The following is a 25,221-nucleotide window of genomic DNA, read 5'->3' as shown; positions in this document are numbered from 1 at the left end:
AGAGTGGAGACAGCAGCTCAGTCCAGGCAAAAGAACGCACAGGATGTGGGCAGCCTGGGTTGTGTTTGTCATCTTAACCCTAGAGGCACACAACCTTGTCAATGGAGACATGACGTAGACTTCAAGGATCTTCCATCGCCCAAGTTCTATGATTACATTCTTTCTTTCTTCTTTTTTAAAGAACGTCTAAAAGCAAAACAAAGTGCTCATTGTAGAAAGTTTGCAAATTACATGGAAGTCATCTGTAAATATCTCCTCCCCCATGAACATTACCCAGAGATAGCTGGTGACATTTTGATGTTTATTCTTCTATCTTATCTATTTACTATTTTTCAGAATGAAATCATTGTATACATAGTCCCCTAAAACATTTTTTTTCATTTTGCAAACTGCCATGAGCATTTTCCCATGTCATTAAATTCCTTTTTATAACACTACTTTTAATAGCCACACTGCATTCCTTTATATATTATTTCATCAATCCTCTATTGTTAGAAATTTGGTTTATATCCAGGTTTTAGCTATTATAAGTGATGCTTCACATGAAAAATCTTATATGTAAATACTGTGAACATCTTTGATTATTGAGTAGAATTACTGGTCAAGGATATAATTTTGGGGGGGTTTTTTGGACATAAATTTTTTTATACACATTGCAAAACTACCCTCCAGTAAGTTTATGCTTTCTGTGTTTAACCAGCAGTGCATGTTCATGAGAGGGTATATTTTGCCATACTCTTGCTAATAATAGTGGGTACAACATATGGTTAATATTTAATGCTAATACATAAATGAATAAAATAAATGTATTTAATCTTTGCCAACAAAATGAAAATTATTTTTGTTATTTTTGCCTGAAATTCTTTCATTACTATAAATACTAAATATTTTATGTAGTTGTAAAATTAGGGCTTATTTTTTGGAATATCATATCCCTATTATTTATAATTTTAAATTTTAGTGTTTGCCTTTTCCTAACTGGTTATTTACAGATTTTCAAGATATATATATATATATATATATATATCTTATATATACTAATATGATATTAGTATATATATATATATAAAATATCATATTAGTATACATATTTTAAGATATATATAAGATATATTATATCTTATACATATTATAAGATATAAGATATATATGTGTATAAAATACATTATTACTTTGTGATCAACTTACTTAAAAATATTTTTCCCAGTTATTTGATATATACACTTTTACATATTTAAATAGGCATACTTCTCTTTTTTTTCTTTAAAATATTTTCCTCTGTCTTGCCATGACAGCTAGTTTTTGCTCTGTAGAAATTTCTACTTTAGATCTTCCATTTTTAAGAGAGAAATGTAATGTGGGGATTATCATGTACTTATTTTGAAGTATGGACAACTCATTAAAATATTTTCAACACTAAGACCTAAGCAGATACCTGTGTAGACTGGAATTTTTTTTTTAAGATTTATCTCTTTTTGAGAGAGAGAATGCATGTGTGTGTGAGCAAGGGAGGGGCAGAGGGATAGGGAGAGAGAGAATCTTCCAGCAGACTCCTCGCTGATCACAGAGCAAAGCTGGACTTGATCCCAGGATACTGAGATCATGACCTTAGCCTAAATCAAGAGTGGGCCCTTTAACCAACTGAGCCACTCAGACACCCTGTAGACTGGATTCTATTCTGAGGTCTGTTAGCACTGTAGCACTGTGAAAAGTCTGTGGTGATGACCAAAAATGTTTGATGATCATTCTATTCTACAAAATATACTAAAAATAAAAACAAACTATATTTCTAAAATCATGAGTGTCTCTCCATATATAACCTAAATAAATTAAAATTAGCAATTATAAGTTATCAGAAATATATATAAAGCTGTATTAGATTTAATTGGACTATATATAAGTCTAGAGAATTTCTGTGTTGTATTTCTGTGTTGCTTTTTTTTTTCACATATCTAGGTTGAAACTAGAATTCCAAGTTTTAATACATAATACAAACATATATTAGCCTTTTCTTCCAAGTATTAATTCAGTTTTACATCTGTCTTATTTATTTAATTACATATAGTGTATAAATGTATGGGTAAAATATTGAAGCATTACTTGAAAGAATTAAAAAGTTGATACTAGTTCTAAATTTTCTCCTTCTCTCTTTCTTCCAATGGGAATGTTGGTAGGTGGGGAAGGGAGTAGGTGGGAAGAATAAGGAAAGAAGGAGAAATTCCTATTTTTCCAAAGTTGAGCCTGTTACTCACTAAATTGAAATGTTGGCTCACATACAACCACACTTGCAGTTGTGGGGAATAGCTAACAAAGAAGCCAGCTTTCAGGGAAAGTTAAAAAAGCTGCTTCTCAAAATTATCTTTTTTCACACCTCACAGAATTACACTACTGTGAATAGCCATGCAGATCACTAAGTGAATTAAATCAAGTTAATCATTGCTCCTGCTATTTAAGCCAAACTTGATCTTGTAGGATCTCTGTTCCGAGGTATCTCATTCGTCAGGCAACCAATACCTTTTCCTTGCCTCCAGGCTGCTTTGAGAACTACCCTCTATCAACTTCATTACAGAACATTTTGAGCAGAACTGACTTTTTTGTAAAGTGTCAGACAATTCGGGACTCACCCATAAATTGTTCTATTCCATGTCACCCCAATCTGGGAGATGGAGGAATTTCATAAATCCTTGTGAATATCTCACCAAGTCAGAAAACTAGCGTAATAAATTACTTTCCAGGGCTGGCTGCATTTTAATAAGGTACTCCTAGAAAAGTTAAAGGATGTGAAATATTTTAGGTGTGATTCAGAGCTTTTTCTTTATAATCAGTAACATTATATCTCCTCTGTGTATAAAATTTCACCCTGGGCCTTATTAGCCGTTTTAAAAACAGTGCTGTGTCTCTCATAGTCCTTCATCTTTCTGACTCCATAATTTATAATCTGGAAAGGAAGTTGTTTTATTTCTTTATACAAATATTTATTTCAGAATCTTGTAAAATTGCTGTCATAGTCAGCGTGGGCTACTGTAACAAAGTGTCATAAACTACAGACATTAAACAACAGACATTTATCTCTCACAGTACTGAAGGCTGAGAAGTTCAAGATCAAAGTGCTGGTAGATTTGGTGCTTGATGAAAATTCTCTACCTGGCTTGCAGATGGCCATCATCCTGTTGTATCTTCACATGGCAGAGAGAGAGAGAGAGAGAGAGGGAGAGAGAGAGAGAGAGAAAGACAGAGAGGGGGAGAGAGGGAGAAAGAGAGTTCTGTCTGTTCCCATCATGATGATCCCAATCTCAGGATCTTTTCTAAAGCTAATTACCTCCAAAGGCCCCACCTCCTATTACCATCCCTCTGGGGGGGGCGAGGGGTTAGGGTTTCAACCAATGAATTTTAGAGGACACAAGTACTCGTTCATAACAATTACCCTCTAAATTCTATGACTATTTGTTAAAACAGCTTTTTAAAAAATGATGAAATAATGGGCAGCGAGTCAGTCCGTCCTCACTCCAGCAATGTAATTCTACTCTTCCCCTCCCTGTGTACTGTTCCTGGTATAGATCTCACCCTTGTATAAAGCTCTTGGTGGGGGGAAAGACCAAGAAATAAAAGTCCCTTCAGTGAGCATGAGTGAGTAAAATAAAAGCTGGAGAATATTAAAACCTCTCATTCTAGTGATGAAGCCATCATTGCAGTTTATCTGGTGATCACAGACATTTTTAAACTTTTTGCCTTGGCTTTTCTCATATTATGGTGTCTCTATTATTTGTTCAAAATCATTAGTATGACATATGTACTGTCTGAATTAGATTTTCATCTGAGATTGCCTAACATGATGTTAAAGAATATGAAGCTAGTCCTCTATGGTGTCTTTGTGCAAATAGAAAATAATTTCTCTCCATCAGACACCTTGACAGAAAGGTGGAAAACTGACATAATATGTTTTTGTTAAACAAGACTATTTGCCAGAAAACTGTCTTAGTGAATTTAAAGTGTTCCTTTCTTAAGAGACTGCATATAATGAATGTTTGAGAACATATACAAAATATATGAAAATATTCAGGATAATAAAGATGTCTGTAGTGTAATTTGCACATCCTTAGATGTGCCTTTTTTTCCCGCAGCATACAACCTAAGTAAGTACAAGCAGTGCCCTTATTAGAGAGTGCTAAGTCTGCCTACCTGATGAAGAAACATCTTTTCCTTGTGTAGCTCTCTGAGAGACCAGTAATGAGGCTGTCCTTTCATACAATCTGAAGCAACTGCTTTGTTTATACAGAGCAGAGAACAGAAGATTCGATGAGTTCATTGTAACATTCTTCTGTGGTAGAATGTACACATTTTATTAATTGGGATCTATGAATTCTTGAGACATAAAATTGCAAGGCTAGCTGGCCAAGGGAAGTACTAGAGACTAGGAACTCTTTACCACAGTTATGCAGGTATAGCTTTTCACTCTAAAATCCGACTAGCCACTGGGATATTGATATTTTATATAGATCCAAATCAGGGTAAATAATAATTATTAATATTATATTATTTAACTTAATCCTGTCAGTTAAGTTGCTGTCTGCTTTCTGAAAATTGTATTTAATTCTTAAAACCACTCTACCAGTTAGGTCATTGTTTTTTGTCTTTTGGGTTCTTTTGTAATATATTCCTTCTTAACAACTCTTACAACAAGAGTGACCCATTAAGTCAACATCTGACTGGTGAGGAACGCATGGCCATTCAGGTAGGGAAGAGCTAGACTTTTTCTATGAATCCCAGTGGTTTCATAGGTTTATACCTTTCTTGGTGAACACTTCCCCATCTCCTAGATAAAGTCAATACAGAATAAAAGTATACTCCAGCCCAGTGTTTTCTCAGGGATTTTGGGGTCCAGGAACCATGAAGCCAATAATCAGGTAAAGATAAGGAATTACTTATGGGAGATAAATCAAAAATAATGTATAATAACAGGAATGACTACTCTGAAAAATTAAGAGTCACTACTTATAACTAACTAGGGGATAGATAATATATGTTATAATGATAATAATGCAAAGAAATATCTTTAGGACCAAGCACATGCAAAACAAGCAGAAATATAAAAATCTCTTCAAAAATTTGACTTGGTGCTAGAAAATGGGGAAAGAAGAGATTCTTGGAATAAAGAGAAATTAAGTTGAGTTTTAAAGGCTCTGTAACATTAAAAATAGATGGGAATAAAGTGGTAGTGCATTCCATCCAATAAAAATGGAATACATATATGGTTATACACAAGTGTGTTCATGTTTTGTTCAGTTGAGACAGTTGATGTTGTCAACAGTGGATCTATAATGTGATAGACAATGTGGGAACATCAAAACATGACAGGTTTTGTTCTTAGGTAATTCCTGAAAGAAGGTATGGATATCTCATTCTGTTGATATCCATTCTCTAGGCCGTGCTGAATACCTATAGAGATATGCACTCTAGCATTCTGATTAGTTCAACACCTGTAAAACTTCAAAAAAGCTTCAATCACTCATTTAAGCCAAGTTTCTAGTTTGTTTTGCCTCCTTTGCTAAGTCAGATGTTTAAGCATGTCTCATGAATCGTTTTCATTTTTGCTGTTTTTCTTGATGATTTATCTCCTTGGAAAACAGGTGGTATGAATGATAATCTTTCAACAACATGAATTGTGTGCTAATGCTTTTATTTTTTTTTATGTCCAATAGACAGAATGTGCAAATTTCATCCGCGTACTTCAACCCTATAACAAAACTCACATTTATGTGTGTGGAACTGGAGCATTTCATCCAATATGTGGTTATATTGATCTTGGAGTCTACAAGGAGGTAATATAATGAAATTGCATGAAAACAATTAGTTGTAATATCTTGTCACTTAATGTCTTTGACATAAAACAGGCAGATTTGAATATAAAGTTTGAACCATATAGTTTATGAATCACATAAGAACTCATGTTCCCAACCACCTTATAGATTGCCATTTTGATTACACACTTTATCTACCCAATAAAAAGTTTTTTTATTAGAAGTTTTTTTAATGAGATGATCAAAATTAAAAGTGTAAAATGTTGAAAGTGTTTGTTTTCTATAGACTCTATGTATGTTCTTATTTTCTTTTGAGTTTCCATTGTAATTAGATCTGTATTAGTTGCTGTTAGTAAAAATCCACATCCCATGTGACCTTGCAGTGGAATTGTATCTTATAAATAATTTCATTTTTCCCATCCAGCAAATTTGACCTGTTATATACGGTTACACACTAAGTACAGTGGTGCACATTAAGTACAGAGAATTTTATTTTTTTTCTTAAAATTATATACATAGTCATTAGCACACTGAATTCATTATTTCTGCTGGGCCAAATTGCCATAGTGCAAATAAAGATGTACTAAATTAAGAGTAATATATTCCAGCTATCAATGAACATTTTAATAAATGAGAAACATGCAGAATTCTGTAATTTAATTAATAACTGATACATTAAAGTGCTTTCTTTGTATCATGGACTATGCCAGGCACTTTACATGGATTGTCTCTGAAATTTCACAATGCTCTTAATTGAAGTTAGTACCTTTATAAGTCCCAACTTACAAGTTAGTAAAAATTGAGTCTCAGTGGAATTAAATAACATGCCTAAAATCACCCAGCTAATAAGTGGTCTGGCAAGGAATTGAGCCAAAGCAGTCTGTCTCTAGAGCAAGCATGCCCAACTGAGCTTTAGAGTACATACTCTAAATTGTTTCTTTGTATGGGTTTGATGGGTTGTACTGTCATCCTTATGTTTATGTATATACTACTTGTGAATAACCACACATATTTGCAGGATAATTCGCTGTGTGTTTGAAAGTAAAGTCTGGGCTTATGGAACAGGTTTCTTTACATTGATTTAACTGATTCATGCAGAGATCAAACCCACAGCTGTGGCTGGATTAATTTTCCTCTCTAACCAACTTGTCTAACCAGCCCATTCTCAACTGTTTGAAAATAAAGCAACCCTCATAGTTAAATCTCCGAACCACCAGGAGACTTGGCAACTTGAATCCATCATTCTTTGTTGCTGGTGTAATGTTCTCTTGCCTAGCTTTGATGAAGGGTAATATATAACAGTAGCTCATAGCATAGGGTGTAATTATATTAGATAGCCCCACAGCTTGGTTGTGTTTTGAGGCCTGAGGCTGAAGGCCAAACTCACAACTTGCTGAGGGGTGCAAATAGTGTTCTTTAACTCCTAAAAGTCACAAGTGCTGAAAGGGAATTTAGATGGAGCTAATTACTTAGCTTGGGGCTGTCAAGAGGGCCTGGGACAGTCAGATTTATAAGGTCTGTGACTCAGAGAATTATGGGTGAGCTGGGAGGTGAGCCTGGTGATTTTTCCACTGGTCAGGAATACAGGTAATTGTATGGCAACACTGCTTGAAGATTGTTAACTTTTTCCCAGGAATTCATTGCTCTTCCAGAGGGAATTTAGAAGCCTCTTCCATTTTCAAATAGATAAGGTTTCTCCTGATGGGGCTGGAAAGAGGGACTGGCAATATGTAAGAGGGACGCAGAAGGGAAGTGTGGGAAGTCCCCTTCCTGGGGAATCCTGGGACAGTGAGAAGAAAGAGGAAAAAAGCTCAAATGAATCCCAGATTTCTGTCCTTGGCAGTGAGTTAGAGAATGGTGTTACTGAGGTGAGAGTCGTAACAAGTTTGCGAGGGAAACGGTGAGTGAGTCTTGTACGTTCTGCATTTGCAAAATGTTCGGTTAGGTCATGCCAAACAGGCGGTTGGATCCGGATTTCAGGACAGGAGTCAGGGCAGTTGTCAACAGCTAATCGTTGGAGCCTGGGCAGCCAGAGTTTGAATTATGGCTTCAGTCATTTACCAGCTCCATAGTCTTATGCACCCTGCATAAACTCTCGAAGCTTCTGTTTATTCAGCAAAATGAGGATGATAATAATAGTAGCTATCTCCCAGAGTTATTTGAAGGATAAAATGAGAAAATGCTTGTATGGGCTTTGGCAGAGCCCATGCTTCATTCCAGTCACTTACCACTTACGACTCAGCTGTACTAGGCAATAGGAACACGAAAGGCAGCAAGGCAAGGATTTGGAAAGTGTGTATGTAAACTTCATGGAAAAATAATGTCTGCAATGTGTGTATGCATGTATGTGTATGTATAAATGTGTGTGTATATGCGTGTGTGTATGTATAGATGTGTTTGTGTGTGTGTATGTATACATATATTCTGGGTGTGTGTATATATATACATTTATGCTGTGATACTAGCAATGCCTGTTATTTGTTTAGTAATTACACTGGAAGGATGTTCTTCCTCTGGGATCTCCCCTCTGCTGCCAGAAATCTCATCTCTAAATGGGGGTGGTATTAACAATAACTCTGCCTAGTTGCCCTGATGACTAAATGTTTTCCTATCATGCTCATCTCTTTACTCCAACAATATACGTTGGTATGTTTTGCTTACTTAATTACGCTGAAGGAATTTTCTTATAAAACTGAAGTTGTCTCAAAAGTTAGTGTCCTGTAATTCAGTCGGTTTATCTCCCAAAGTCCACTCAGTCAACCATTATTTTTTACAAAATATTCCTCTTGGTGTCCTTAACTCTGGCTTAAGGAAACTCTCTTTCCTGATAATTCCTTTCTCCAGGAGATTATAGGAGAGACCTTGTCCTAAGCCTTCAAGATATCAATGTTATGGGCTTATCTTGAGAATGTAATGAAATGTTGCATCTTAAAAACAGAAGTCTGTACAATTAGGAGGGTTTATCTAGTACTTTTCATCAACTGTGACACTCTCCTATTTTCTTGATCTTTCCTTTTTAACTTTTTACTGTAATCTTCTGGGATTCAGTTTACTTTTTCCCATTACAATATCCTATTATAGGCCTTAGAGTCAACAGTTCTGTTTGACCTGTGGAAAATAATGTGCCCTTAATGATACTTAAACACACATGAGTGCCACTCTCTACAGGTGCTTTTTTTTTTTCCCTGACATCTCTGTAGCCCCATTCACAGTTGGGAAGCATGCCCTAAATGGGTTCTCACTGCACCTTTTCCATGCCAAGGTTCCCCTATCACAGCTTGTCATTAGCTGGCCTGTTCCAACTAAACATACTTGGATTTGATCATATTACATGGTCATGGTGAGTCTATAAATTGATTTTAACACATTTTTAAATCCATGAGTTTGAAATTCTGAGGTGAGATTAGTTAACAGCATGAACTTTGGGGACAGCCCTGAGAGTTCAAGCTACTGCTTTGCGTCTTACTAGCTATGTGCTGCTGAACAAGATAGTTATCCCCTTCTGTCCTCAATATTTCACTTGTGAAGCTGGAATTCTTAAAGCAGCTATAGCTTTAGGCTTACGGTGAGGATTCAATGAGACAATGTACATAAATTTCCTGGGCCTACAGTTAGTACCTATTAATGGCAGGGACTATTCCTGTTAGCATAAAAGTTCATTTACTTAAAACTATGAAATAGCCATTGTCAATCATGCTATTTAAATTGCTACCACTATTTTTTTTTAATAAGGTGGTCATTACTATTGGTTGTGTTCAGAAGAAACAAATCTGAAATGACAACACAGTACAACAAACAATCCAGTTGCCTCTATCCCTTTTGCTTCATTGCTTACTTTCTAGATAAGTAGCCCTGAATGTTCCTTTCTTAATATTCATGTGTTCTGATGCAACTTGGTAGATACACCATCTAGAGAAAATGTCTGAAATGCTAGATTTCTCTAACTAGTGCATATGCAGGGCGAGTCATCAGCCTTTCTGCTGGATGGTAGTGTTGTCATTGTTATGAAACACTCAAACTCATGGGGCCATATTCATTATACATTCCTATTTTTCTTGGAAAGTTCAACTTAAGATGTTATTTCTTTCCTGAATATTAAAAGTCTGCCAATGTCATTCTGTCTGTGGCCACTATTATAAAAATAGATATTTCAGCCAAAATAACTATGTGGTTTTAATGTGCATAGTGTTTTCATAATAGTGAAAATACTACAACAGGGTTTCTTTTGGTTGTTGGGTTTTTTTTTTTGTTTGTTTTTGGGGTTTTTTTTGCCCACATGTATCAACAGCTCTGTAAATGGACTGCCTGCCTTAGCACGCTATTATGTCTCTAAAATCACAAAGTGTCACAAGGCCTATTTTGGTTTAGTTGAAGATGTGTGAGTAAATAAACCACAATAGTAATGAAAGTATGATTATTTTAGTAAATTCATTTCTTTTTTTTTTTTTTTTAAGCATCGTGGGGCTCAAACTCATGAACCTGAGATCAACAGTCACATGGTCAATGAACTGAGCCAGCCAGGTGCCCCATAAATTCATTTCTTAGATGAAGAAATTAGCTTATTAGGCTCAATAAATTTGTTATTAGCCTTAAGAAATGTGTGTGCTTGATGGTGATTTTGATAATGAGAGTGGTCCAGACTTAGTGAATTGATGGTTATATCACTACTTCCAATTGAAGAATTCATTCAGTATTATCATTACTACTTTGGGCAAACACAGACCAAAACATGGGAATTGAGCCTTGCCAGAAATAATATTTGCTAAAGAGTTAAGGAGCACAGCATGATGCACATGCTATATGCTCAATCAGTTTTTGTTGAATTAATGAGTTAGAATTTAGTTCTTATCTCCTAGCTCCTTGCTGATTGTGCTGTTTTTAAAAAAAATCTCACTTATGTTAATATCTCTCCTAACAGGAAGTTGTATTCAAACTAGACACACATAACTTGGAGTCTGGCAGACTGAAATGTCCTTTTGACCCTCAGCAGCCTTTTGCCTCAGTAATGACAGGTAAGATCAATGGCTTTGCTTTTAGGTGGTTTTCTGAAAAGGTATGTGTAGACTCAACCACATTTTCTTATTGAGTTCAAGATTATTTGGGATTACTCTTTCACTGGCTATTTGATTATAGTATTTTAGTGCCAAATCTCTATATTTAGCATCCTTATCATCAGGGGAAGCCCAAGCAAATCCTTCATTTCTACACAGTTTTTGTTTTTTGTTTTTTTTTAATCTGAGAAAGAGAGAGTGAGAGCACAAGGAGGGGAAAGGGCAGAGGGAGAAGGACAAGCAGACTCCCCGATGAGCGGGGAGCCAGCCTGGGGTGATCCCAGGACCCCAAGATCATGACCTGAGCCGAAGGCAGTTGCTTAACCGACTTGAGCCACCCAGGTGCCCCTCTACACAGTTTTTAAATGAACTTCTGGTTGAATTATTTTTAATGCAAATGACACATACTTACTTGTTCTATAATTTCATATTTAGATTTCTCAGATTTTCTTATGCTAAGCCATGTCCCTATTTGGCTTACTACGGAAGTTAAATTTAGCAATTCCTTAAACATAATAAGTTACAAAATATATTGAAGATTTGAGTGGAAGGATTAATAGTAAGATGTAGTGGATAAACTAATAAAACAAATGATAGAATACAGATAACATAGAATACGGATAATAGAATTTTATAACACCTTTTCCCCTCAATTTCACATTAACCTGATTGTAGTAATGGAAATGTGAATTTTTTGCTAGCACATTCAGTCTTCTCTTGCTTTGTCTACATCTTAAATTCACTTGTGAGGTGATTATCCTGTTTAAAGAAGGCAGTGCTGTGTGGTCTGAAGTCTGTTCTGAGGAATGTTGCCATGACCTCTGAATTTTAACCATTATAAGGGCCCCTTTTGTCTTGGTTTGGTTCATGACTTTACTCTCTTTTTATTGAACTTGTCTATCAAATGTTTGAATAGACGATAAGAGTGAAGCACCATGACATTTTAATTTTCACTTAGTGAGAACTAGTGATCTTCCTTTGAAGTGAAAGTGTGCACGTTTTTGTGTGTTTTGAAAATTGTATGACTGATGTTCAGTCTTTATCCTCAGAAAGGGAGATAGATGATTTGGGATTCTGATCTGTCAAGTGGGGTTGACATATCCTTAATAAAAACAATGGACTGTGGACATCGGTGACCCCTCTTACAAATCCCTAAGTGATTTAAATACAAAGAAGACAGTTTTAAACCCTGGATATACAGATACAGTTTTTAGGTTGAAACACACCTTTTTTTTTCTTAACAATATGTTCAATTATCCACAGTGTTTTTTTTATGTTTCACACGAACAGTTTGTTTTCTTTACTCTTACCAAGCAAGAGTCTTTATTTATGTTGTTATTTTTCTTCTGTTTTTTAAAAATTTGCTCCACAAATGAAATATTGTCGTTTACCATTTATCTTAGGGGATTGCTTTAAGAGAAGGAAGTGGTGTCATATCTACATTTACTTTACCTAACTGGATTTCTCTCTTGTGTTTTGTTTTGTTTTCCTTTGGAAATTGACTCTTGTCATTATTTAGATTGGTTGACTCAAATAGTTCAGTAAAAGGTTATTTAGATGGATGTAATCAGAGGATTTAGGAAGTATTTCTATCACTTATAGAAAGTCAGAATTTTTAAAGGTAATGTTTCTGAGGAAAATTGGATTTTAGTGATAAAATGTGTCTTTCACTGATCTTAGCCATTTAAAAATCTAAATGCTCTATAGAGATTAGCCTTTTCTTTTTTTATTTTGGTCTATTAGGTGTACTCAACATTATTGACTGTAAAGATTACTTGAAATAGAGGCTTAGCTTTCAAAGGGGCAATATATTCTACTGTAGGGACCGCATTCTCGTCTCTCCCCCCTCTAAGCGCTGACTAGCGTTAGGGAACACTGGCCCCCACTCCCCTTTCTCTCCCCCAATCCTTTGTCTTCCCCTTCTTCACTGATCTCTTCCTTCTCCCTCCCCTTCCTCTCAAACTTCTCTTTCCCTTCTTACACCACCCTCCCTTTCTCCTCTCCTTTCTCTTCTGCCGGATCCCCCCCTTGTGCCCCCCCCCCACCACTTCTCTCTTTCTGGTAAAACATGGAGATGCATTTTACATAAATAACAGGACAAAGAAGTTCAGTATGCAGTGATAGCCACATCTTTCCCTTTTCAGGAATTCCTGTTTATCAGAACCATTAGAGATGTGATTAGCTACAAGGAATGCAACATGTTATAATTACGAAGAATGACTTCAGTGCCGAAAGCTCCCTTTCAGCAGAGGTTAGGCAGAGAAAAGTTGTGGTCATTGAGGTTGTGTCGGTTAAGTAAATACTAATTACACAATCCATTCCTCATTATGGCATTTACTTTTTAGTATTTTTTGTGCTGCTACGAAGACAAATTCCTAATTATGATGTATCCGTGAGTTATTTGTGGGGAGAGGGGAAAGGAGGAAGAGCTTATTCATAAGAGAAGCTAATGCATACGCAATTATGAATTCAGAAGACTTTGGCCATTTTTATCTTCAGGTCTTTAGCACCAGCGTACCAAAGTTCATTGGGTTATCTTTCTTTGACTCTACAAATTTTTCAAAATTTGAATGTGAAATTTATGAAACAGTATCTTCTCATGTTAAGCAAGAAATGTCTTTGGTTTCATGCAATGAAATTAGTATATTGCAAATAGTATCTGCTGCTGTATTCTTAGAAGTCCTGTGTATTGTCTTCCCCCTCTCAGATGAGTACCTCTATTCTGGAACAGCGTCTGATTTCCTTGGCAAAGACACGGCATTCACGCGGTCCCTTGGGCCTACTCATGACCATCATTACATCAGAACCGACATTTCGGAACACTACTGGCTCAATGGTTAGTGATTTTCTCTTTTCGTTTTTTTGCCTTGGCTTTTGGGCAGATAAGAAACTCATTATTACTCATTCAAATGTGTTTGGGAATAAGTGGTTTAGCTTAACATTATAAAATACATTTGATTACTTCCCCACTAAGACAAATCTCCAGAACCTGTTGTGTATAAAATAATAATAGCTGACACTTACTGGAAGTGTGCTATTGCCCTTGACACTGTTCCATGCTCTAACTGATCTTTTAAATGTTCACAATGACATATGAGGTATGCATTATTATTATTATTGTGTGCCTTTTTAAGATGAGTAAACAGATAGAATGAAGTTGAGAAATTTGGTCAAGTTCTTATAACTTGTCAGTTGTAGACCCTGGGGTTCAAGTCGGCAATCTTTCTCCTGAAGTCTGTTTTTTAATGACTAAGCCAAATACTGTCTATGAGCCTAATAACAAGCGGGATAGGTTGTAATGCTAACTTCTTTTGTTAAAGGGTTATTTATACTTGGGTTGACATGTCCTTCTAAAATTTTAAGCATATTAATATTGACATAAGTTTATCTGATTACTTTTTTGTTTGGAGGTGTTACAGTATTCTGAGTTTTAAAAAAAGCCACTAATGAATTAATTGATCAATTAATTAATTTGTTTGTTTATGTTCTCCTGCCTTATAGCAGATCAGGTTTTATCATGATAGTCTAATGTTTTCTAATTATCATAGGACTTTATTATAAAGTGTGGCAGAATAACATAACATTGCCACTTAAGCAGACAAACAACATTTCTCTTTCCCACCATAAATACTGGGTTTTAGTGGAGGAGGCCTGGGTAGACGTTTCCTAGGGGCTATCTCTCTATCTCTCAGTATCATTCAAGCAGTGACAACATAAACAAAAGGGAAAAATGCTTTAAAACATTTCTTTAGTCAGAACCTCCAGATCCATTTGTTTACACAACAATGGGATCTCCCTTGACCAAAAGAGAGCCTATTAACGGGGAAGACAAACTTAGAAGATCTCCCAACTATGTGATTACTCATTAATTTCTCTACACTCAGACAAGGCAAGACTATCTTCTTGAGCATTGTGAGGTTTTTGTGGAAATACTTGGTTTGAGAGTGAGTCCATGGATTTTACCAAATAGAAAAACTTACCCATCTGTTTGGGTAGCAAGATATACTTACGGCTTTAAAATGAAGTATAGATTGTATTTCTTAATCTTGGGATGGCAAATGTCATCATATCGCCACTCTTTTCGGAGATTATTCTATTTATTCCTTAACAATGACATGTCCATTAAGAAGTCTGCCTCATTGCTGAATTAATAAATGTAGGAAATCTTTATTCAACTATTATTTGACTAGCATGTTTTTCTTAAATGCTGTGTGAAGAGAATTACAAAGTAGGAAGCCTTGCATTGGTTTAACATTTAATAACAACTTTTGAGGACCCTTGGCATACTGAATGCTGTTCTACTCATGGGCTTGCAAAGATTACATGGGAGGGTTACTGACCTCAGGGATGACTACCGGAAGCATTAGAAGAGAGTGGGAGTTGGGGCTGGAAAGCTATAAATATTATCCTGACATCACAGGGAAGTTAACTATGGTTTAGTTCTTTTTTTTTTCTTTAGGTATAATGACACATAACATTATATTAGTTTCAAGGGTATAATATCATGATTCAATATTTGTATATATTGCAAAATGATCATAACAAGTCTAGTTAACATCCGTCACTGTACAATTGGAAGTATTTTTATGTGTGTGATGAGAACTTCTAAGATTTACTCTTAGCAACTTTCAAATGTGCCATACAGTATATTAACTGTAGTCACCATGCTGTACATTTACATCCCCAGGACTTAACTTATTTTATAACTGGAAGTTTGTGTCTTTTCACCCCCTTCATCCATAACCTGGTCTTACTTAGGGAATCGGATCTTTGTTTTTTATAAAGTAACTGACAGTAGTATGAAGAGAAGACTAAAAGAGAATGAGGCTAGAGAAAGAAACCATAGCAAGGAATCAGGAAAATGTGGGACAAGAACAGAGGTATTGGCAGCTGAGATGGATGTGAGAATATAGAGTAACAAATATTTGAAATAGAAGATATTTGGGAATGGAAGAATCCAAGGATCTGAGGATGGAATTCAAGAGAAGGTTTTAGATACTGAGAAAACCTTGTGATTAAAGAAGTCAGTGGAAAGGAAGAAAGGAGAAAGGATACGCAGTTGAAAAGTCTCAATGGACTGAATGCAGACAAATGACTATGAATTAGGACTAATATTTATGGTTCTAAGACATTCAAGGCAGAATGCTTATTGATTAATGGCCAGGGGACCATAAAACCCGGTTTGCCCTGGACATTTCCAGTCTACCTCTAATGTTCTGTACCTCTCAAATGTGTCCTAGTTTAGACAAGAATCACAGCTCTGTTTCTATGGAATTTAATTATGTAGGTTTAAATCCTGAATATCACTTATTTGTGACCTTGGTCAAACCTTTCTGTGTGTCTACATTTTTTTGTCAAAGATTCGGCATAATAATAGTTATTTATTCGCAGGGTGTTCTAAGGATTAAATGAGATCATATAGGGAAGATCATATTGGGAAGACTGACGGAAGACAGTTTTAAGAGCAGTTCAGTTGTCAATGCTGTCATCACATCATTGTCCTTATTCTTGAAGGTGAAAAAGGCAGGAGGTGGGACTAAAACACCAAAGGCTCTGTGGTTCACTGACATCTATTTAGCATTTGTAACTATTGACCACCTTTTCTTTCTCTCTGCATTTCATAATTCTATGAGCTCATCCACTCTCAGATTTCCAACTGTTTCCTGTGCTCCAGTATTTCCCGAAACTACATTTCCAAGCCTTTTTTTCTGCCACTCAGAGCCCTTAAGAATAGTTATTTGGGTGTCTTACATTTTCATCCCAGATTACAAGAAAGAAGCTGATTGTTTTATATGCAAATAAAGATATCTAAGCCTTCACCCTGATTGTGCCACTAAGTGCTTTGATTTCTTTTACAAGTTGTTTAAGTCGTGATCCTTTGCTTGAGTTTCTTTAAGTATATGCAGCTACAGATAGAGATATATAAAAGACTAATTGGATCTAAAATCTAAAATTATCTTGTTTTCCCTTTCTAACCTGCCCTTCAATACCAGTTTCCTGAGTTCTATCTATCTTAACTTTCTAAACATTATCCACCCAGTTACCTTGAAGTTATCTTGGATTCCTTCCTCTCCCCCACCCTTTATCTTATCTGTCACTCGGGGCCTTTACTTCCGTCAAAATATCTATCGACCTTGTTGTTTCCATGGCCATCTTTCTATAGGTCTTCAGCACTTGATCTCTGGGTTCTTGCCACTATTTTATTGTTTGTTAATTCATTTTCCTATCGCTAATCTCTTCTGCTTCAAATTTATTTTATATAGCATCCACGCGCGTCACTATTTTAGGCACTTTTAAAGTATTATTTTATTTAATGATATAATCCTGAGAGAATTACTATTCCCACTTTACATTGGGGGCTAGATTAGAAGTCAGATATATTGTTCATAGATAGCTAGTAGATGGGAGACTGAAACTCAGGGATGTCTTTCTTGCTCGAGACACTTTTTTCTTGACATTCATAATGTATTTTATGATCCACCTAAATTCTGCTCTTCTGACTGCACATTCCCTGCTTTTGGAGCCTCATTTACAGACAGAGGCCATGCCTACATGCTATGTTGTGCAATAGCAAACTGAGGATGTGGGTTTGGTCATAGGCACTAGAGCAGAGAGAGAACGTGTGGTTAGGTAAGTGATGTGGAAGACCTCGGCAGAATCTCTGAAGTCAGGGTTAGTGCGATCATCAGATAAGATGTTTGCTGATGGACAGGTAGGCCAGAATTAGAAGAACACGATGCTTCAGGAGACCCATTCAGCCGAGGAGCTTCTCAGTCCATGGAAACTGGGGCACAGCAAGGGAGAAATTATAGAAACTATATGAGATTCTTGTAATGAGGAAGTACTTGATTAGCTACGGCCAAAGATTGACTTGCTTCGGGAGCATTTCTGTTTTCCATTCTGAGAAGTGGCCATTTTCCAGATAGAATCAACCTGGGGTCCAAAGACAGAGGTCAGTGGATCATCTGGCTGGAGTCAGGAAGGCAGGGAAACAAAATACAGTGATAGAGGAACTGTGAAGATTACTGTGAATAAGGTTATAATAGACATGATCTTATTCAACCTCATATTCCATAAATTACAACGACGTGAAGAAGGTGTGTCCAGGTCTGTTAGCCCCCAAGCCCGTCCTTCCATTCCAGGACCAAACTTCTGAAAGCAATAGTGTCTCCTATCTCCGGAATCACAAGTTTGACTGCCCTTTCGGTGACAGTTATGGGAATAGAGGCTGTTTCTGCCTTAACACTGGACCTGATATAGCAGTTACTGACATAGGCTATTTGCTCTAAAGCGGCACTAATATGGTAGACACTAGCCACGTGTACATTTAAATTTATTAAAATTAAATGCATTTAAAATTTGTTTCCTTAGTCATACTGGGCATAGTTCAAGTGCTCACTAGCCAATGGGCTAAGGACTGTTGAACAGCACAGATATAAAACATGTCCATCATCACAGGGTTTTCTATTAGACAGTGCTGGTTTAAAGTGTACTTATTTATTAATTATGTGCAGTAGCTCACAATCAAATAATGCAACCCAAGTCTAAATTTTTTTTAGTGTTCACTTAGCATTTAGATGTGAAACTCATGCCTTGGTTTCATAAAATTGTTGCCAGGTTGAAAGAACTGACAGGGCGCCTGGGTGGCTCAGTCATTAAGTGTCTGCCTTCGGCTCAGGTCATGGTCCCAGGGTCCTGGGATCAAGCCCCGCATCGGGCTCCCTGCTCAGCGGGAAGCCTGCTTCTCCCTCTCCCACTCCCCCTGCTTGTGTTCCCTCTCTCACTGTGTCTCTCTCTGTCAAATAAATAAATAAAATCTTAAAAAAAGGAAGAACTGACAGATATTTGATATTTCAAATGATGGAGTCGATGTCAATGTCTAATCAGTTTCTTCTATATATTATAACATCACTGTGTTATTTATTTCTGGTTAGACAAGTTTGAAAGTTTTTTCCTGTTAAATTTTGCTCTCTATACTTTCACTTTTAGTTTAAAATCCTATTTTTTACATGTTTGTGATTAAACTCTTACAAATGTAAATTGATATTACATTTAGAATAAGTGAAATACGAGAATTAAATTAAATTTGCAATTGAGTGTGTTTAAATAATTAACCTTTTAAAAAATATGATCCTATGTGAATCTTTTTTAGGTCCATAAATTCCTTGATGCTTGTGTGTATGCCATATTTTGTTCTTTGCCCTGCCTGGAATTAGCCAGAGCGGGATCAGCTATCCTCTTCACTTACAAGTCCAAAGATCCTTGTCAGAATTTCTCAGGACTTTATCTAATCCAGGTTCAGTAGCCTTAAGAAGTATGAATCCCAACTCCTTCTTTGAGAGACTAATCCATCTGTTAAATACCTCACCAGGAGGATGAAAAATTGCAAAGATGCAGTACTATGGGCAGTTCTGGATGAAGTCTTAGATGGTTCCACACTTCTTTTTTTCACTTTTCTTTATCAACTTAATCTTAGAACTATCAGGAAATAGGAATGTAGATAGAAGTCAGAGTGGTTACTCAAATACAGTTGAGTTTTTGTGAGAATTTTAGGATAAAGCTTAGAAGTATGACCATTTGGAAAATGAAAACAAACAATGAAGCCTCAAATGCGTATGTTTTTGTTTTCTTTCCTGGAGTAGATGAGAACTTTTTGTTTTAAATTTTTATTTTTAACATATGGAGGCAGTTTTCATTTGAAGTTTCTCTTGGAAAGTTCTGTTGTCTCCAAATTCTCTTTCTACTCGAAAGGGTAACATTTTTAAAAAGTGGTAACGAGAAGATATCACAAGAAGAAGTGAACGAAAGTAAGGAAGTAACTATTTGCTAAATCATGGTGTAGGTGTGCTCATCCGGGTGCAAAGAGGTTCATGATGCATATTGCAGGCTCTGTGGGTTGATGCCATTTTCATTAGGCAGTGCCACTTAGTGTCATGCTAATAGCTCATTTGTGAAAATGCATGATTTCAAACTCTATCCCTATTAGAGCATGTCTTTTAAATGCTGAAGGAGAAAAATGTGCTATTATAATAAAGCCCAGGTGTCTATTGTTATGATCTTAAATTATTTAGTGCAACAACTGTGCATGTCATACACTGATTAAATGATAACTATTTTTACTCAAACTTGGCAGCAACTCAGGAAGGAGTTTCTATATTAAAATAGTAGCATCAATATTTTTCTTAGGACCTCAGTTGAATCTGCAGGGAAGATATTTTGTATTCTTGAAATGTATTTATCTTTACCTCTTGAGTATGCTTATTATTTAAATCACACAATAGAGTACTATTTGATACTAACTCATTTTTCATAATTAGATTTCTTCCTATAATAAACATTTGGCTTAAAAACCCCTATCATTCAATTTTCTTATAGTACTCCAAAATGGTTGTCTTATAGTACTTAAAAGAGAACCAACATTTAAAAGAGAATCTAGTAAAATCAACAGTCCCTGAATATAAGTGATTGTTCATCTATGAGCATCTAGGATCTGTTGATCATCTGTGTTATATATTAATTACAAGGTGAAAGAAATATAAATTGGGAAAGTATCTACTCTCTTTTCCCCCACTGATGTCATAGATAAAATTCCTGAAATGTAGACTAGTGTCGTATTCTACCTTTGACCATTTCAAATGGTGATACCTGCACTTGGATAGTATTTTCAATATCCAAAGTAGGTTTTTCTGTGTATTTCTGCAATAGGGTAATAGGAATTGTCATATTTATTTGGACTCCTTGCAGACCATCTACATTCTGCATTTTCGTGAAATTGATTTTTTTTTGTTGTTGTTGAACTCGGTAAACAAGTGAAAACCTAACAGTTGGCTCCTCTGACCACTTCGCCCATCTAAGTGTCTGAGGAAAGCTTTACAAGCCACTCTGTCTCTCACCCTGGAATTCCTTTTACCTGTAATGATTATCAGTTTCACATCACTGAATTCTCCTGTCCTCTCTAGAGAGAGAAGACTAAATTTTGTACCACAATGTTTGTTATTTTTTAAATTATAAATTCAACTCAATCATTAAAGTGATAGGATTTAAATGTTACAAGGGTGACATGCTTCATGTAGAACTTTTATTTAAATTATATTTGAGGGTTATGATAAATTCTATTTGTGTGAACCCCCTTTTTAAGTTCAAATATTTGTTAAGATAAAACAAGCCAATCATATTCCTATAACATATATATTTTCAGTTTTATCCCTTTTGTGTCCTACTTCTACTCAAGAGGGGCAGAGGGAGAGGGAGAGAATCCTTAAGCAGACTCCCTGCTGAGTGTAGAGGCCATTTTGGGGCTCAATTACAGGACCCTGAGATCATGAGCCAAAATCAAGAGTCGGACGCTTGACGGAATGAGCCACCCAGGCGCCCCAAAACCCTACATGGTTTTCTAATTTTTTTTTTTTTTTTATGTAACCTAGGACTATATCAGAGTGAGATTATCAAGAGCATAAGAATCCTTTGGGGTTCTAAACTTCAGGGAAAGAACAGGGAAATAATAAAGAACAAAGGGGAGAAAGTTCATGCACCTAATTCCCCCTCACGTTTCCTCTCAAAGTTTCCCATTTAAGCAGAGAAGAAGTTGGATAGGAGACCCTGGTTGACCCAGCCTGGCTGGGATAATGAAGACTGAACTTGTGTGAGACTTCTGCATGCTAATACATGTTTCTACATCGTCTCATGTTTATTTGTGTAGGTCTCATTTCACACATTCAATTAATGATTCATTTTTTTTTTTTTTATTCTGCTGATAACTGTTTCACATTCAAAGACACCAATGCTCTCTTGGCTGAATTGTCTCAGTATTTTTATCTATAGCTTCTTTTCTTTCAAACAGGAGCAAAATTTATTGGAACTTTCCCTATACCAGACACCTATAATCCAGATGATGACAAAATATATTTCTTCTTTCGTGAATCATCTCAAGAAGGCACTACTTCTGATAAGACCATCATTTCTCGAGTTGGAAGAGTTTGTAAGGCAAGATATATTTATCTTACTTAAGTGGCATGTATGTGTATGTATGAACAATTAATTATATAATGTTGAAGTAAAAATTAATGTCCATCATTCATAAGTGGTAGGATAAATTCACACTATCTTACATGAATAATTTTTAAGATCCAAAAGTGAAAGAAGAAAAAAGATACAAATTTTTCCAGTATTAGGGGTTTTTTGGTTGTTTTTGTGTTTTTTTTTTTGTTTTTTTCCCAGTGTGAACTGTTACCCAGGTTTTAGTTAGATCTCTTTGGCAGCTTGCTCCTTATATTGACGGGTTATCCCTTTGCCCATTTTCGCTATTCCCAGTAAGATCCTTGCGTTGTCCTGGTCCATGGAAATTAAAATGCTTTTGTACATTAAATTTGATTTTGAAGTTGAAAGTAACATTATCACTGGAGTAACTTGAACACTAACAGAATCAGATCTGGTATTTTTATGAAAACACATCACACATGTAAAATTATATATCTTTATAGGAATCAAATAAGTTGAAAATATGGTTATGGTAATACTATAGTAAATATTTTCTACAGCATTTATCTAGATTAGGTTTTGAGAATAAATGAGATAAGAAGAAAAAAATAAACCAAAATGTGAAAAATTTGTTTTGAAGAACACTGCAATTCATTTTTTAAGATTGCCATCTTATGTAAGTTATAGGAAAACAGAATTCTATGAAACACTTCCATTTTGTTCCATTCAACTTCTCATTTGAGTGAATACAAGCTTTATAGAACAATAATGCTTCTGGAATCACACTTTTGACTTCAATATATTATTTTTTTTAGTTGGATTTATAAAATAAATCCTTGAAATAACTTTTATTAAATAGCCAGACACCTTCTGCATAAACTCTGTTATTAAGAAGAATTGCTGTTAAGTTAATAAATACTCTCAATAGGAAATTTTTTTTTGGTCCTGTACAAACTTTTCATTTTCTTCCATTTGAGCCTATCACTTTTTTTCTCATTCTGTACCCTCAGGCTTTTGAACACTTCCAGGGACAGAAATACAAACCATCACAGCACTTAAAAGTGCTAATGAAAACATGGCTTTTGAATGAGGCCGGCCTGTGAGCACACATCATTCTTTACCTAGTGTCCTTGCCAATGATGCTGTCTCCCACTGATCCCTTCACCCCCAGGGGACAGAATTCTCTAAAAAGCATCCTCATTCTTTCAGAGTCCAAGAATTCACAGTAATTTCTCTTGAAGCCTTTTGCCTAGAGATGAATGGCCATTGCTTGGAGTAGTCGTGGTGTGTTAGTACTGAAGCATGCTTTATAACAAGAGTATCCCGACCCTGAAAAGCTGGGCTGTGGATTGACATCATTTACATAAATGAGCTACATTAAATATGTCGAAAAAAATTTACAAGTCACTTTCTGATGAACACATATAACAAGTGAGTGTTTTGTGAACGACTTCAATACTCATTTCTTCATAGGTCTAATGCATTTGATAGAAAATCATTTGTTACAAAACACTATTTTTACCCTATTGTTAAATATACTGAAAGCTAAGTTAGAAGTGGAAGAATATATTAAAGAAAAATGTAGTTGCTCCATTTATAAACTTATATATTAAAAATATGATGTAGACTCTTAAGTATCAGCCCTGGGATATTTTGTTTTAATTATGAATAAACTCCTGTAGAATTGAAAAGGCTGAGAGAATTGTAGTACAGGAATCTTCCCACCACAAAAAACTCGAAGGCCACACAGCAAGATTTTGTCATGCCATTGTGTTTGGATAAAAAGCTAACAAATTGTGAGATCAAATAAGGACATGTGATGGATGAATTTCCTTTAGGGGAAAAAAAAAGATATAATGGAGGTCCTTCTTACATCTCTTTACTCAATCACTATTTCTAGTTAGACCATCTTCAGAATTTCCCACTACACATATGATCCATTAGTCAAATGTTTACAATACTTGATTCTGCATACATCTTTTAAAATTTCTTAATCGCAGCATGCCCTGACAGTTTTGAACTTTACTTAATAATTTAGGATTAAAGTGTGGCAAAAAGTGAGCACGTATAAGTGGAAATTTCACTGGCAAGATTTAAAATGACTTGAAATCTTTTAAAAAATATGTCAAAACAGTAACAAGTTTAATTAAAAAAAACAAATGTTCAGCATTATCATTGTTACTGTTATGTATTATTTTCACATAAACATGTTCTTCTGACATTATTCGGAGCATATTCCTCTCTGTTGGTTCTTTTTTTTTTTTTTTTTTACCCCCCTGGGATTATTACAATATTGTTTTTCAATTTCAAGAAATAATAACAAATGTATGTCTATGCTATGAAACAAAATTGAGTTCGATAGATATAAACATACATCCAAGAAGTGAGAGATTATGTTAGAGAAGATTAAGAGTGAACTGTATACACTTTATTGAGTTTACAAAACATTTTAATAGTGTGGGAGTCCTTTATAGTCTTTATTCCACCAGGATATTCCTACAGGCTCATTTACTTAGAAATATTCTGGTTTTGCTGTTTTTGTTTCCATTTGTAATTGATGACCCTCAGCCCCCAAACTGCTGACAATTTAAAAGTTCCCTACATCTTCAGCTACTAAACTAAAGTAAAAGCCATTTTATTGACCTGTCAAAGATAATACTATTAGACTGAGTAGTGTATCATGATTGGTGGGGAGAAGGTTTTTGAAATAGGCAAAAATTCACAAAAGTTAGTAAAGAATTGTTTATAGAATAAGAGTGAGTCTTTTCAATTCTGTAACTATTATATCATATCATTTCATTATTTCAATAATAACAAAATATAAGTTCTGTACAAAATGCAATATACTAGACACTGGGAGGTAAGTAAACCACTGTCCCTTTTCTTTGAAATCTCATAATACAGTGACGGAAATAGAGATAGAAACAGATAATCACAATATAATGTGACAGAGGTTGGAGCTGAGAACGCTGCATATTTGGCAAAGCTCAAAAATTGAGTCCTACAGAGGGAGGAGGACTACATCAAGGAAAGGAAAAGATAGGCCTTTCAGGCAGCATTGTGACAGTATAGTTGGTTTACAGAAGGGTGAAATCTTGTTGTAAGTGGAACTGGAGGGGCGTATATGGGGGGCAATGTCATTCAAGATTGGGGTGATAAATTGGAAGATAAGAAGTCTTGTTTCCATATTAAGGAGTTCAAACTCTATCCTGTAGGCAATGAGAAGTTATCAATGTTTTTTAGAAAAGAAGTGACTTGACGGGTAGATATACTTAGCAATAATTTGAGGAACCATCCGGATTGAGAAATATTTGTGACTAGGGACCTGTTAGGTGGCTCCTTAAAGAAACTAGGAATGAATAGAATAGAATGCATAGAATCTAGATGTAGATGTC

General features: G+C 35.5%; 1 protein-coding gene across 2 annotated transcripts in view; it reads left to right on the top strand.

Moving 5' to 3' along the window:
- The window catches only part of SEMA3D (semaphorin 3D), a 197,685-nt gene that overhangs the window by 116,327 nt on the left and 56,137 nt on the right, over positions 1–25,221 (top strand). For both annotated transcript variants that reach the window (XM_025873256.2, XM_073898732.1), the window contains exons 5-8: positions 5,700–5,819; positions 10,717–10,810; positions 13,557–13,685; positions 21,690–21,832. In XM_025873256.2, coding sequence (XP_025729041.1) covers positions 5,700–5,819; positions 10,717–10,810; positions 13,557–13,685; positions 21,690–21,832 — 486 coding nt within the window. The remainder of the gene's footprint in view (positions 1–5,699; positions 5,820–10,716; positions 10,811–13,556; positions 13,686–21,689; positions 21,833–25,221) is intronic.

This window comes from Callorhinus ursinus, unplaced genomic scaffold, assembly GCF_003265705.2.
Source record: "Callorhinus ursinus isolate GAN/ISIS: 27379988/994484 unplaced genomic scaffold, GSC_fseal_2.0 scaffold12, whole genome shotgun sequence".
Classification (NCBI taxonomy): Eukaryota; Metazoa; Chordata; class Mammalia; order Carnivora; family Otariidae; genus Callorhinus; species Callorhinus ursinus.
The sequence above is the reverse complement of the archived record's forward strand: the minus strand, read 5'-3'. Positions and strand labels throughout refer to the sequence as shown.